The sequence below is a fragment of the Pseudophryne corroboree genome, chromosome 5 (assembly GCF_028390025.1).
Source record: "Pseudophryne corroboree isolate aPseCor3 chromosome 5, aPseCor3.hap2, whole genome shotgun sequence".
Taxonomy (NCBI): domain Eukaryota; kingdom Metazoa; phylum Chordata; class Amphibia; order Anura; family Myobatrachidae; genus Pseudophryne; species Pseudophryne corroboree.
In genome coordinates this window covers 107,564,296-107,580,922 of record NC_086448.1, presented here as the reverse complement: position 1 = coordinate 107,580,922, position 16,627 = coordinate 107,564,296, and the positions used below count along the sequence as shown (strand labels likewise).

The 16,627-nt window shown below is 46.0% G+C and overlaps 1 protein-coding gene across 1 annotated transcript in view; it reads right to left on the bottom strand.

The window, feature by feature from the left end:
* MALRD1 (MAM and LDL receptor class A domain containing 1) overlaps positions 1–16,627 on the bottom strand; it is a 1,363,691-nt gene that overhangs the window by 1,014,529 nt on the left and 332,535 nt on the right. The window contains exon 16 of the mRNA XM_063925153.1: positions 9,785–10,206. Within this exon, the coding sequence (XP_063781223.1) occupies positions 9,785–10,206 (422 nt within the window). The remainder of the gene's footprint in view (positions 1–9,784; positions 10,207–16,627) is intronic.

Below are 16,627 nucleotides of genomic sequence, written 5' to 3'. Positions count from 1 at the left end.
GACGAGACGCCATCATGTCGATCAACGGAATTCCCCAACGTTTTGTCACCTCTGCAAATACCTCTTGGTGAAGAGCCCACTCTCCCGGATGGAGATCGTGTCTGCTGAGGAAATCTGCTTCCCAGTTGTCCACTCCCGGTAGGAAGACTGCTGACAGGGCGCTCACGTGTTGTTCCGCCCAGCGAAGGATTCTTGTGGCCTCCGCCATTGCCGCTCTGTTCCTTGTTCCGCCTTGACGGTTTATATGTGCCACCGCTGTGATGTTGTCTGACTGTACCAGGACAGGTCGACCCTGAAGAAGGCTTCTTGCTTGCAGCAGGCCGTTGTAAATGGCTCTTAACTCGAGAACATTTATGTGGAGACAAGCTTCCTGGAGCGACCATTTTCCCTGGAAGTTCCTTCCTTGGGTGACTGCGCCCCAGCCCCGGAGACTTGCATCTGTTGTCAGAAGAACCCAATCCAGGATACCGAACCGGCGTCCCCCTAGGAGGTGAGGACTTTGTAGCCACCACAGGAGAGAAATTTTGGCTTTGGGAGATAGACTTATCTTCCGGTGTATGTGCAGGTGAGACCCGGACCATTTGCTCAGCAAGTCCCACTGAAACACCCGGGCATGAAACCTGCCAAATGGAATGGCTTCGTACGCCGCAACCATTTTCCCCAGAACCCGAGTACAGTGATGGATCGACACACTCGTCGGCCTCAGAAGTTCCCTGACCATCGTCTGCAGTTCCAGAGCTTTTTCTTCTGGAAGAAATACTTTTTGTAAATCCGTGTCCAGAATCATGCCCAGAAAAGGCAGCCGAGTGAGATTTTGGCAAATTGAGTACCCAACCGTGCTGTCGCAGAACCGACAGTGACAAATTTACACTTCTCAGCAACCGTTCCTTGGACCTCGCCTTTATCAGGAGATCGTCCAAGTACGGGATAATTGTAACCCCTTGTTTGCGAAGGAGAACCATCATTTCCGCCATGACTTTGGTGAAAATCCTCACCAAAATCCTCACCGTTTTGGAAAGCCCAAACGGCAACGTCTGAAATTGGTAATGAGAATCATGTATCGCAAACCTGAGGAAGGCCTGATGTGAAGGACATATCGGGACATGTAAGTAGGCATCCTTTATGTCGACTGACGCCATAAAATCCCCCCCTTCCAGGCTGGCAATTACCGCTCGAAGAGATTCCATCTTGAACTTGAAAACTTTCAAGTATGGATTGAGGGATTTTAGATTTAGAATTGGTCTGACCGAACCGTCCGGTTTCGGCACAACAAAGAGGCTCGAGTAGAACCCCTCCCCCCGTTGGGACGAGGGAACGGGAACAATGACCCTCTGTAGACACAATTTTTGTATCGCTGCCAGCACCACCTCCCTGTCCGGAAGAGCTACTGGTAACGCCGAAATGAAGAACCGGTGAGGGGGTATCTCCCGAAACTCCAGCTTGTATCCCTGAGACACAATCTCTAGGACCCAAGTATCCAGGTCTGATTGAATCCAGACCTGACTGAATATTTGTAGACGGCCCCCCACCGGTCCGGACTCCCCCAGGGAAGCCCCAGCGTCATGCGGTGGACTTGGTAGAAGCAGGGGAGGACTTTTGGTCGTGGGCGCCTGACACTGCAGGTGGTTTCCTTCCCCTTCCTCTACCTTTTGAAGCGAGGAAGGACGAACCTTTTCCACGCCTGTATTTATTGTGACGAAAGGACTGCATCTGCTGATGTGGTGCCTTTTTCTGTTGTGTGGGAACATTTGGAAGAAAAGAGGACTTACCCGCAGTCGCGGTCGAGACCAGGTCAGCCAAGCCATCCCCAAACAAGACAGTACCTTTGAAGGGTAACGCTTCCGTAGCCCTCTTGGAGTCGGCATCAGCATTCCATTGATGGATCCACAACGCCCTCCTGGCTGATTTCGACATGGCATTGGCTCTTGATCCCAAGAGACAGACATCCCTCGCCGCATCCTTCAGGTAATCTGCAGCGTCCTTGATATAACCAAGAGTCAAAAGAACATTATCTTTATCAAGGGTATCCATATCATTAGCTAAATTCTCAGCCCATTTAGCAATAGCACTACTCACCCATACCGACGCCACAGCAGGTCTGAGCAATGCACCCGAATTAGCGAAAATGGACTTCAGAGACGTCTCCAGCTTGCGATCCGCCGGATCTTTGAGAGCTGCCGTGTCAGGAGACGGAAGCGCCACTTTCTTAGACAAGCGAGATAGAGCTTTGTCAACATTTGGAGATGCCTCCCGTTTTTCCCTGTCATCCGAGGGGAACGGATATGCCATGTAAATCCTCTTGGGAATCTGCCACCTCTTATCCGGCGACTCCCAAGCCTTTTCACAAAGAGTATTCATTTCATGAGAGGGGGGAAACTTCACCTCAGGTTTTTTTCCCTTAAACAAGCAAATCCTTGTTTCCTGTACCGCAGGTTCATCAGAAATGTGTAAAACATCTTTTATAGCCACAATCATGTACTGAATACTCTTAACTAATCGTGGATGTAAAGCAGCCTCAGTGAAATCGACCTCGGAATCAGAGTCCGTGTCGGTATCAGTATCTACCACTTGAGTAAATGGCCGCTTTTGCGACCCAGATGGGGTCTGTACCTGAGACAAAGCCTCTTCCATGGACTTTTTCCACACCTGTGTCGGTGACTCAGACTTATCCAACCTCTTTGATAAAGAAGCTACATTCGAATTTATCGTACTGAGCAATGCGAGTAAATCAGGTGTCGGCTGCGTCGACAGTCCCAAATCTAGCCCCGCATCCGCTCCCCCAATAACCTCCTCTGGTGAATAACATTCAGCCTCAGACATGCAGTACATACGTAGTACCGACACACAGATACACGCAGAACGTCCCAGCTAGGTGACAGGCCCACAATGAAGCCCAGATAGAGGACACAGAGGGAGTATGCCACCTCACACCCCAGCGCCCATATATCCCGACAAAAGATATATGTACCCAGCGCTGCTTAATTTATAATGATAAGAAGCACCACACTGCGGCCCCCCCTTCTGAATATCTCCCCGTTACTTGTGAGAGGAATGTGGAGGTCCCGGCAGCGTCTCCTTCAGCCGCGTGTTGAAGGAGAAGATGGCGCCTGTGAGCCGCGGGACGAAGCTCCGCCCCCTTCCCGGCGCGCTTCGGCCCGCCAAATTTGAAAATGAAAAAGATGCCGGCGGGGGTTTAAGAAACGGTGCCGAGGCACCGAAAGCCTTCTGCCGGTCCCCGACCTCAGTAACATGCTGCCCAGGGCGCCCCCCCCCCAGCGCACTGCACCCTGTAACTACCGTTGGTTATGTGTGTGGGAGCATGGAGCACAGCGTTACCGCTGTGCTGTACCTTCCGTTACTGAAGTCTTCTGCCGTCCTGAAGTCTTCTGATCTTCTCATACTCACCCGACTTCTTTCTTCTGGCTTCTGTGAGGGGGTGACGGCGTGGCTCCGGGTACAAGCAGCTAGGTGCACCAAGTGATCGAACCCTCTGGAGCTAATGGTGTCCAGTAGCCAAGAAGCAGAGCCCTTAACTAAGAAGAAGTAGGTCTGCTTCTCTCCCCTCACTCCCACGCTGCAGGGAGCCTGTAGCCAGCAGGTCTCCCTGAAAATAAAAAACCTAACAAAAAGTATTTTCCAGAGAAACTCAGGAGAGCTCAGTCCTGGGCACAAAGTCTAACTGAGGTCTGGAGGAGGGGCATAGAGGGAGGAGCCAGTTCACACCCAGATTAAGTCTTTTCAGTGTGCCCAAGCTCCTGCGGATCCCGTCTATACCCCATGGTACTTTTGGAGTCCCCAGCATCCTCTAGGACGTAAGAGAAAACTATTTAGACGCAATTTACAATAGAATGTTGTATCCCTATCAGTCATGACATATTTTTGCTTGTCTTGATTGTGTCTTTGTCTTAAACTGTGCGGGGGATGATCTACAATAAATATGCAACACCCCTTATCCATCCATTCCTAGCCAGTTACAGGATTCCCCTGATGCTACTACAGGTGGTATTCAGTATGCCGGCTGTTGGGATCCCGGCGCTCAGTATACCGGCACCGCAATCCCGACACCCGGCATACCGACAACTATTCTTCCTCTTGGGTGTCCACAACCCCCCTGGAGGGAGAATAAATACGTGCGCCACCGTGCAAGCAGCGTGCGAGCCCACAAGGGGCTCATTTGTGCTCGCCCCGGCGCCGGTATGCTGGGAGCCAGAACCCCGACCACCGGCATAACATACTACAAACCCTACCACTGCAGGAAAATTGGACTCAGATCTATGTTGATCCACTTTCCAATCCACTGAACTAACCACAGTTGTTGCAGCCTCCTAGGAGATAGGGGAAATTGAAGTAACATATTGGGCTCAATTTATATTAACAGGAACGGTGTCCAGATGATACTGTAGGCCCACTGTAAATAGGTTGACAGTCAATAGGTCGACCCTACATAGTTGACGATTACAAAATGTCAACATGGTCAAAAAGTCAACATGTAAAAGGTCGACGGTGCTTAAGGTCAACAGGTTCAAAGGTCAACAAGTTCACATGATCGACATGACAATACAATGGACAGTGGTCAACACATTTTTTGCATTATTTATTAATACTATTCAATTTCTTTATACGTTACCATCCACATGCGCTACGATTGGGAATAGTAACCTTGCCAGAAGCGTGGCTAGTGAAGTGAGCGAAGAAGGTTACACGTGTCTTCTAATTTACTTTTTACATGGTTTAATATTCAAAATTATACACAAAAATAAAGTGTCAACCATTTTTGTGTCGACCATTTCCACGTCAACTTTTTCACTGTGTCAACCTTTTGTACCTGTGGACCTTTTCAGGAGACTACATGTCGACCAAATGACCATGTCGGCATTTTGACCCTGTAGACCTTGTGCAAGTCTACCGTATGGGGTCAACCTACTGATCCACACCCAACATGAACAGCAACAAATGTTATCTTTCACTTTTCATCACTGCATCTCGTGTATTCCGCATTTATCATTACGTACCCTCCTCCCAATCCCCGGTAGTGTCCTTTCTGTTCTTTTCCTAGCACAGTGGTTTCCAAACTTTTTTGAATCACGGCGCCCTAGAGTATCAGATTTTTTTTTCACGGCACCCCTAGGCCAAAAAGTTCTTATTGAGAAATTTAGAAAGAAATATTAAATTAAGTAGATCGCGTTTATATGTCATCCTTTGGGACAGTTGTGTGGTGAGGGACAAGATTTGCTTCTGTTTGTCCCCATATTTTATGACTGGCAGCCACCAGCACTGGTTTTGCCTATTATATTGACCATAAATAATTTGAATTGGTCCTGGACCACCAACCCAGGGCTCCCCTGCAAGTGTCCCGAGGCACACAGAGAGCCACGGCACACAGTTTGGGGACCACTGTCCTAGCACATTAATGCTGCCAGAGAAAGAGTAACATGGCATGGCTTCACTGATTCCCACTGCTGGCCATAAGCAATATAGGGGTATATTCAATTGAAGTCAAAAGCTGCCGTCTGTCGAAAAGACGTCAGTTTTCGACTTTTTAAGGTCGAATCATGATTCGTCCTATTCAATATAACTCAAAAATTTTCGTTAAGTCGATGAATTCGACTTGTCGAAAAGCACGTGGATCGGCAGAATAGCTGCTGATCCACATGCTTGTGTCGAGCCCCCTTTTCGACCACCTCAGTTCGACTTTAAAAAAAAAAAAGTCGAATGAGATGGGGACAGCAGCGCCGGAGACGGGGAGAGCCGAGGCGGGGACGGGGTGAGCAGCTCGAGGGGACAGCCGCCGCTCACAGCAGCGTCCACCCGCCTCCAGCAAGCGAGACCTCGCTTGCTGGAGCCAGGTGAACGCTGCCGTGAGTGGAGGGTGTGAGAGAGGGGGAGATGGGGAGCGGCGGTGGCTGTGACAGGGGGGACGGAGCGGTGGCTGTGAGACAGGAGGGACGGGGGAGAGCCGCGGGCAGACGGGGGAGAGCAGCGCTACAGCAGCTGCTGTAGCGCTGCTCTCCCCAGTTTGCTGCGTCTCTCCCCCGTCTCCCTACCCCCCCGCATCTCAATTCAACTTTTGTAAAACACTAATTGAGATGTCCATTGAGTAGGCCAGGTCAGATGCATTCCGACAAATGAATGTAGGAATGGATCCACCTTCAATTGAATATACCCCATGGTGCGCTCCTATGCCATACATATGGATACCACTAAGTAGCATATTTTAATATGCACCCGTAAAGTAAAGTATGTGTATTAGGGATGAAATTGGAGCAATGTAGGTTACTGGTGAAAATGCTCCAATGCTGTTGCAACGTCACATTGCCAGTATCGCTTTCAATTGGACCCTAATTGAATCGACCCCGCAGAGTCTATTGAGACAGTGGTACAGTACACAGGGCAGGGTAATGCAGGGGTAACTTTGATTTCTATGGCTTTAACACATTCTTAAATTGTGAGAAGTGATAATAGAGCTATTTTAAGGCATGTACACTGTTAAAATACAGTAGCTCTTCACCACTTAATAAATAGAGCCCTTTGTATTTGATAGTTTTTTTCAGGTTCATCTATCAAAGTTTATCCTGTGAGTTGGTGGTTAGGTGATTAGAGGATAGATTAAATGGAAAATACAGGAACATATATACTAATAAGGTATAAAAGCCCAGCGCTGCGCACTGGAAAAAACACATACAGATGGAGCACCTTCTTTCAGATGAATAGCATGATAAAGTTCCAGTGCAATACCACTAAAATTAACGGGGTAGTGTTATTACAGCAAGTTCTGGGGGGTAAATGTAATAGGGTCCAAGTTGTCACAGGTGCGGGATTTCACCCAAGAATGGCCATATTTTTAAAGCGGCAATCATTTACAAGGCAGAACAAGGTTGGTTTTGCCGTATAAATGATTGCCACTTTAAAAATATGGCCCTTCTCAGACAAGATCCCGATCCTCCTTCAACTCGGACCGGATTGCATTTACCTCATGGAGTTCAAACCGTGCCTCAGAGCTATTCTGTAAAAATAAATGCACTCCATACAGTACATAGGAAGCCTTTGTATCATAAGACGATTCTAATTTGGTTCAATGGTAAAAGGGATCTGATTGAAATTAAAAAGTTCCCTTAAAGTATGCTCTCTATAAAAATCAGCAAGCCCTGGGTGGGGGAGCGTGGAACAGCCAGATGGGTGGTGTGGTTGCCTGGCACCCAAAATGCGTCTTTATGGTCCAGTCCCCACTCTACAATGTCACGGGGCACCAATGATGTGATGCAGCACAAATCAAGCCAACCAGTCCTGACCACCCACCTCACAACGTGAGTGTACATCTGTGGCTGACTTGCTGAATTTGTAGAATAAAGAGGATATACTGTGGAATATTACCTACCTAGAACCTGACTGAGGCAAACAAGGTTGCTACAGTAGACCTTCAGTCTCTCAAACTCCCTAACCAAAGAATGGTCATTTAACTTTTGGTAATATACTGTCAGAAATAATCTCCCTTTCACCCAGAGCAGTAACATTACATCAAAGTGGAACAAAACATTACACCAAAAATGAAAACACATTTTTAAACTCCATATAATACATTATGCCTCCACATATGCATGGAAAAATTAGTAAGTGGGTGTTCTAGAGTTACTTCAATCAGTTTTGCAATCTCAGCCTCTGCTGAATGGAGTCAGCAGTAATAAATCTCCCAAAGTTGCTAAAATGGACAGTACTGTGCAATAAGAAACAGCAAAGAAAGCAGTATAATAATGGAAATGCTCTGAAACAGGAAAATAATGTACAGTAGTGAAGTACAGGTTGAGTATCCCATATCCAAATATTCCGAAATACAGCATTTTTTGAGTGAGACTGAGACAGTGAAACCTTTATTTTCTGATGGCACAATGTACACAAACTTTGTTTAATACACAAAGTTATTAAACATAATGTATTAAATGACCTCCAAGCTGTGTGTATAAGGTGTATATGAAACATAAATGCATTCTGTGCTTAGACTTGGGTCCCATTGCCATGATATCTCATTATGGTATGCAATTATTCCAAAATACGGAAACATCCGATATCCAAAATACTTCTGGTCCCAAGCATTTTGGATAAGGGATACTCAACCTGTATTTGAAAGGCTTCACTATTGCTAATAGGGCAGATTATATATTCATTAAGGATGTGGGGAACAGTTTGACAGAAATACTGTACGGCAGCATTCGGGGCTCAACTCCAGAATAATTTTCTGATTTACCAGCAGTTTTGTGACATTCAATAGAAAATATTAGCCTTTAACTTTCTCTATATTTTATGTGATTTTTATACTCCAGAGTACATGGAATGTTCTAGCGTAGCGACTCTTTTGCCCCTTTATTCGCAGCGCAGAAACACCACTCTGTACCAAAGACATCGGGCTGCAACTTTAACCGCACAGGAATTAGCTTTATATGTACATAGTTGCTGATGAAGCACAATGGAACTTGGCATGAAAAAATGCCACCGCATCGTAGCATTAAGTATACAGAGTCAGACTCATGCGCACACAGATGTACAAGTGTCACATATCAAAAAATAAGTGCAGTCTCATGAGGCGGCTTGTACATCAGATGTACAGCTGAGTCAAAAAGACACTCGACGCAAGCCGAGGTGCACAGGACCTGGCGTGCCAAGAGGAGCTGTTTGGTGCGACTGAAGCCACAGCGTGAGGCAGGAACTTTCAGTCAGGGCAGAGCCTCCCCTGTCATACTCCTTGTCAAACGCCTGAGATTTTAAATAAAACCCGATTAGAATAATACAAAGAAGATATTTATAACATAAACATCTTCTTTATTTATTGTAACCCTTTTATAGCTAACACTCACAATCTTTGTGAAGACTCCTGGAGCTGCAGGGAGACGAGAGAAGAGGCAGCAACAGCTCTGCCTCAGTTCTACAGTCACCACAGGTAGTAATGCTGCACAGAAAGGGAGCTAATAGACGCATGGCTCTAAGTGTGGGGGACGGGCCTTGTTCACTGATGTGTCATGTGACCAGGAAGTGCACTGTAGTCTGAGCTCAGTCAGCAGCAGCAAGAGAAGACACAGGGATGCAAGTAAGGAGACTCAATGGACACTGTAGCTTAGTGTAGTGAGGGGAGAGTTACAGTGAGTAGGGGATGAGACGGGCTCCCAGCATTCAGACCCATCCTCATGTGTGCCTCCCCAGCCATTCACCTCCCCGCACGTCACTGGTATGAGGACACATCTGTATTTACAACAAATATGTATATGGATATTGCTAAAGAAACAAATTAAAGCAGAATGGCTTTGCTGTATCTTGCAGTCTTATTATAAATGTTCACCTTAAGATTAGAATGCAAATAGAATTTGTTTATAAACTTATTGTGAATTTTTCAACATACTGTACAATAATAAAAAAATACAACACCCTAATTCTAAACATAAGAGGTGCTACCATGCTGAGACTTGTAGTACTACACAGAAAAAAAAATAAAATGCAGGTGCACACTCCAAGTTAAAGTCCAGTGCTGTCAAGGAGAGTTCTGCACTCTGGGCTTTAAACTTAGGAATGTTAGGGACCCACCTGATAAGGTCACCTGGTCGTGGTACGTGGGCCCATATTTTTGGTAAAAAATAATGTTAGGTACCTCAATTTTACTCCATGAAGAATTGCAGAGTATATTATTACTGTTCTGGATAGCAGTGTTCTTAGTTCTTGGAATGTGTGCCCCTGCATTTTCTATTTTTTTTCTGTGTAATAAATAAAACAAATGCAGTAAGTTTGTTTTTCCGGAAATTACCTGAAATGGCCGAGTACTATTTAAGAATAGTATTTTCTTAAACCATCTGTTTCCTTTGCTCCCAAATGCTTGCCACAATAATTGGCCTCTTGAGTTCTTCTTGGTCCTTTTGTAAATGGACAATGAATAAATCTGCCTTCCAAACATGTGGTAATAGAAGCGGAAGATACAGGTTTTGTTTTCATAATTGACTGTAGCGTCGATTTCTGGACTCAGCAAAACGGCTTGGTTCCTGAACACCTGAGGTTCTGATGTCTCAATGTAGAGGTAATGTCCCTTGGCTGTGCCCAGAGTGTGGTCTTTCATAGGTCCTGTATCGAGAGTTGGCGTCTGACCTTGGTGTCGGGTCCAGTCAAAATCATCTTCAATGTCTTGCATCCAGTTGCACAGTCCATTCTCAAAGTCACATTGTAATTCAGAGGCTGGAATTACAAATAACATAAGAAAAACAGGTTATGGTTTAGGACAGCAGAGATGTCATCACTTATATGTGGAGACAGGGTACACAGAGACTGATACCATATTCTGACTGCCGTTCAGTTCGGTAAAACATGCTATGATTTGCAGTGTTGTATACAACAATTGGCTACAGCATGGGCGCTTCAAGAGAGGAGGAGGCATGTGTGCAAACGCCGTGTGGGCCCCCTCCTCTCTTAACCGACTGCGCTGTAGACTATGGGCACTAGGTTCACTAGGGGTACCTAGCGCTGTCCCAGAGTCTAGTGCGGCCATTTTCCCAGTGATTTTTTTACTGTGCATGTATGAAACGCTGGGAAAATGGCCACCACTCCATTTTGCTGGTGATTTCTGCAGCGCCGCTGCTGCCGATGCAGGACTCCAGAGACTAAGTATTGAAAAAAATGGATGCCGGGTGTGTGGTGTGGGCCCCCTTGGGCCCGTGTGTACCGCACTTAGTGCACCCAATGTAAAGACAACCAGTGGGCTACAGGTTTATGCAACTCATATCCCCAATTGTTTGATAAGTCCCAGCATGCAATACACCTAGCAAGTAACGCCCCCGATCTGCTTATCAGATAGTCTGAAGAAGAAACTATCTGATGATCACTTCAAAGTGTAGCTCCAACAGCATTCTCCCCAATACTCTTGAACGGGACACTGGGGGAGATGTATAAAATCTTCTAAAGAGTGGAGACGCATACTGTACTTGCTACATTTTTCTGTCTCCTCTCCAGGAGAAGCCCGAAATAAAGATGCTGCTCGCCATTTCGGGAGGCGGGGCTGAGCCTTCACTAGTGTACTGTGAACACTAAAGTGGCGGGGGGGAGTGTGCTGCGGACATTGAAGGGTCTGGGGGAGGGGGATTAACGTTGTGATGTGGACATTGAAAGGGGCAGTGCTGTGAGCTGGACATTGAAGGGGGTGGAGTGCTGTGAGGTGTACATTGCACTTTTTAACTGTGCTGTCTCTACTTTATTGTAACAAATGACTATAACACACAAACTGTGCAGAGGAACCAACTGACCGCCGTCGCTTGGAACAGCCACCCGGAGGTCATCGAACAGGAGACAAGACCCACGGCATGGCAAGCTGGTAAGGAGGATGGCCTTCTTTTTGTATATACCCCATGCACTCAGTGTAACAAAAAATGAGAGGTGTGGCTCACTGGAACGGCATAACCTGTAAGTCCACACCCCTTGTATCGAGGCCACGCCCCTATACCTAGAATCACTAACACCCCCCTTTTTCCTATCATGGTTCTCTCCCCCCCCCTTACCCTGTCATTCTCTTCTGGATCCTTCTCTGTATATATGACCACTGTTGTTAATATTTAAATAACTGACGTCTTTGCTTGTTTGACACAAAGCACTAGAAGTCTCATTTGTATTTTATCTGTTAATAAAATATAGTTTGTGACTGAACAGTAATTACTATTAATCCTTGTAGTCTGGACAAAGGAGTTTTTGGCATATAATCTTGCAAAAAAACCAAAAGTGGTTAATTTAATAACAAGCTGTAAAATGTAATTATATGCTGCAGTCAGTAATATATCATGTTTTAGCAATCTTGTCTAGTCAGAATAATAAGTAACATCTAAGTGCTTGTTATGGTTTACCACTCATGTTTTTTACTTTCACTTTTTTATATTTGGTCCATTGTTCAAGGCCATTGTTCAAGGCCATATTTTTAAGGTTATAAATACATTATTGTTATATCATTGTTTCTATATTGTTCTCGCTGCAATCTTGCTGGAATTTTTAGCAAACCACATATTTTCTGTTGTCTGTTTCTAGATATCTGGGAATATACCTCTGTGTCCCCTTTGTTGTTGCGAAACGTATCCGCAGTAGATCGGTCTATATTGGTTTTCAGCGCCAGAATGTTTTCCGTGATCTGCATTGTGCAAGCTCTATATTACAATTCACATTACAGGCGGATGATTCTAAGTTGCATGTAAAGCCAATATTCGCGCAAATGGTCAATTTTTTTTCAACTGCGCATGCATCTAAGCTGCTAAAAATTTGCAAGTGTCTGCGTCCCACGGTGGGTACTCACAGAGGTGCATTTTCGATTGTGTCTCTGAAATATACTGGGTGTTCCTGGGCGGTGTCTGGGAAGTGGCTATTGAGACGTATGGAGATGCACCGTCGCATAAGTGTTTATGGGAGTGTTGTTGGCTGGGCCATTTTAATGTATAGGCATATTGGGCAGCTGCCCAGGGTCCCATAATTCTACTGGCCAGGCAGCATTATCTATCAGCCTGCAGCCAGACAGGGAATGACTGTCAGTATGCTGATTGGTGAATCGCTGGGGCTCTCCACCAATCAGAGTGCTGACAGCCATTCAGATTACGGATGATCACAGACGTTTTTTTAAAGGGGCAAATACTGAAAAGGTTTTGTTTTGTAAGTGCTTGCCCCTTTAAAAAATGTCTGAGATCATCCGACATCCCGCACTTCGGGACTGCAGGGGGGTGTTTGAGAACTCTGACACCTAATCGCTTACATTAGAGTTCACACTCAGACAGAGGTTCAGCACCTATCATGGGGCAGATACAAGGTTTTGGTAGTGGTCTGTTGGTAGTGTCTAAAGACTCACCAAGTGGTATTGTTGTGTCTACAGATGCAAAAAGTGGGTGTCTCAGTCCTTGCACTGTCAGACACAGTCAGACGCACGCTTGTACACCAGGGGAAGGGCTGATACCAACATTAGTATAAAGTCGCAGGTGTATCCACGCTAATTTTTGCTGGAAAGTGTGTCCGCTGCGTACGAACGCGAACACCATGTTAGCCTATGGAGCAAACGGCCGCTGTGATCAGTGGTGCGTTCGCACTATGCCGTGATGCATTGAGCGTGGCTATATCTGTAACTGTGATATATCACTACAGGAGGTTACCGGAATCCCGACACGGCTGAAAAGACCAGCGCTGGAATCCTGAAACCACTCACAATGCAAAATCATACAAAGGGTACCACTGGCGCTGAAACCTTAAGGATATCTCCTATTTTTCAGGGTGCAATGATCAACAGATTGTCCACAATGGAACAAGGAATTTATTTCAATGTTTAAAACAACACAATAAAATACCACATTAAGATATCACAATGTGGACTTTGAGTTAAGGTGGTTTCTAGAATAATAGTTATTCTACATTCGATTAAAGGGAATTGGTGTTTTTTCCACCCATTTAAAGGTGTACTAAGGTAGCTTCTTCCTTTTCATTGCGCAATTCTAAAAGTGTATGTCCATTTTCATTTGATCCACAATGCAGACAATGAAATCCCTATTGTCAGCATCCTGAAAGTAAGTATACTGGGGATGGTTATGGTTAGGCTGCATCAGGAGGGAGTTAGGTTTAGGCACTAAGGGGGACGGTTTAGGATTAGGCAGTGGGGGGAAGGGCGGTTAGGGTGCAGGTAGGGAGGGTTAGGGAAGTAGAGGGAGAGGGTTAGTATACTTACCCACTAGGTTGGGATCCTGTTCTTCTGACTGCCGGCATGGTAAGCCTCAGGATCCCATACCCAACCTATTATTACAGTACATTATAATGATGATTCATTTGTCAATTATTTTTTATGTTATTGTGCATAGGTACTTGTACTTATAATATACTTATAATATGTCAGCCCTGTTCACTCCCTACCATAAAAAGTCATCCTACAGTGTATGTAAATAAAAAAAGGGGTGGGGGTAGGCCTGTCTGCCGGGGTAAATGCCTATATGACTTTCTAATCCCTAGTATTCTTTCAGACGAGGCTTGTGTGTCATACAGATGGATTAAAGTGGAGAGAGACCCGCGCCTTTATAGTACTAAGAAGGAAAAACAGGTTTAGGGTATTAGGGTTAGTTTAGGGGTTTGGGTTAAGGTATTATGTATAGGGTATCAGTGTTGGTGTAGCGGTTAGGATATTTGGGTTAGTTAGTGTTTTGGGTTAGGAATAGGTTATTAGGGTTGTGTAGGGTTTAGTGGATTGGGTTCAGGATTAGGGGTTATGGTTAGGGTGAGGTTTAGGGTTCGGGATGAGTAAGGGTCAGGATTACGGTAGGTGTCCTGGATTTTTCGATCTAAATATCTTTGTGTGGATTCTGGCCCAGGCCCAGAGTATACAGTTTTCAACTGCTGTGTATGGTGGAATTGCAGTCTCTGTTACACACTCATCCATACACCTAGACCCTGTCCAGACCAGGAAATACAAGGTCCTGAACCACTAATCCTGAGAATGCAGCCTCTCTCCTTACTAGAGGCTAGAGACAATGGGCCTAATTCAGACCTGGTCGCACGCAGGCTATTTTTTGCACTGCTGCGACCAGGTAATCGCCACCTACAGGGGAGGGGGTAATCGCTGTGCAGGGGTGTGATCGGCTGTGCAGTCAGTTGCACAAACAAACGTTTTGTGCAGTTTCTGCACAGCCCAGGACTTACTCAGCTGCTGTAATGATCCTGGAAGAAGCTGACGTCAGGAACCCTCCCTGGAAACGGCCGGGCACGTCTGCGTTTTCCTGGACACTCCCAGAAAACGGTGAGTTCACACCCCCGGACGGCCTCTTCCTGTTAAACTTCTTGCATTAGCCGCTGCGAATGCTTTCTTCATTAGTTTCGTCGCTCCATGGCGATGGTCGTTGCCGGCGACCGACGCACCTACGCATTGCGGCCCACGCACATGCGCTGTTCAGACCCTATCGCACGGCTAAAAAAGGCAGCATGCAATCAGGTCTGAATGACCCCCAATGTTGTTAAATGATGTTGTTTCATAGGATGAGAAATGTTTGGACGCACAAAATGGTTTCATCCACGGTCCGTTTACTTTAAATGGGACAGGTTTTAAGTCTACTTCCAAAAGACCTAGGGCCCGATTCAGATTTGTATACAATTCTGATGTTCATGCAACTGAGCGATAATCGGTAGACTGCTCATGTGCAAGGTACTTTGCTGTCCTGCTCCTAAAGAGAATTCCAACGTAGAATGATTGATTTGGGGAAGATAACAGGGACTGGCGAGCAATAACGCACGTGTCTCAACTGACTTTTTTTGGCGTGTTTCGGTCTTCAGCTGCGATCCAGTACAAAGAGAAACGCGGCACCAGCGTCGCCACTGCCGCAGCTAAACTGCGTGACCGATAATGCAAGGGGCATGAAATAGGAACAAAAAATAAGATTTTACTTACCGGTAAATCTATTTCTCGTAGACCGTAGTGGATGCTGGGGACTCCGTAAGGACCATGGGGAATAGACGGGCTCCGCAGGAGACATGGGCACTTTAAGAAAGAATTTAGATTCTGGTGTGCTCTGGCTCCTCCCTCTATGTCCCTCCTCCAGACCTTAGTTAGAGAAACTGTGCCCGGAAGAGCTGACAGTACAAGGAAAGGGTTTTGGGAATCCAGGGTAAGACTCATACCAGCCACACCAATCACACCTTATAACTTGTGATAACTTTACCCAGTTAACAGTATGAACAATCACAGAGCATCAGATAAACTCTGATGCAACTATAACATAACCCTTATTTAAGCAATAACTATATACAAGCAATGCAGAAGGAGTCCGCACTTGGGACGGGCGCCCAGCATCCACTACGGACTACGAGAAATAGATTTACCGGTAAGTAAAATCTTATTTTCTCTAACGTCCTAGTGGATGCTGGGGACTCCGTAAGGACCATGGGGATTATACCAAAGCTCCCAAACGGGCGGGAGAGTGCGGATGACTCTGCAGCACCGAATGAGCAAACACAAGGTCCTCCTCAGCCAGGGTATCAAACTTGTAGAACTTTGCAAAGGTGTTTGAACCTGACCAAGTAGCCGCTCGGCAAAGCTGTAATGCCGAGACCCCTCGGGCAGCCGCCCAAGAAGAGCCCACCTTCCTTGTGGAATGGGCCTTAATTGATTTAGGCAGCGGCAATCCAGCCGCAGAATGAGCCTGCTGAATCGTGTTACAGATCCAGCGAGCAATAGTTTGCTTTGAAGCAGGCGCCCCAAGCTTGTTGGAAGCATACAGGATAAACAAAGATTCTGTTTTCCTGACCTTAGCCGTTCTGTCTACATAAACCTTCAAAGCCCCGACTACATCCAGTGACTCGGAATCCTCCAAGTCAGTAGTAGCCACAGGCACCACAATAGGTTGGTTTATATGAAAGGATGAAACCACTTTCGGCAGAAATTGTGGGCGGGTCCGCAATTCTGCTCTATCCGCATGGAAAACCAGATAAGGGCTTTTATGTGACAAAGCCGCCAATTCTGACACACGCCTAGCCGAAGCCAAGGCTAATAGCATGACCACTTCCACCGTTTTGAGTGGTTCAAACCAGTGTGATTTCAGGAAACTCAAAACCACGTTAAGATCCCAAGGTGCCACTGGAGGCACAAAAGGGGGCTGAATATGCAGCA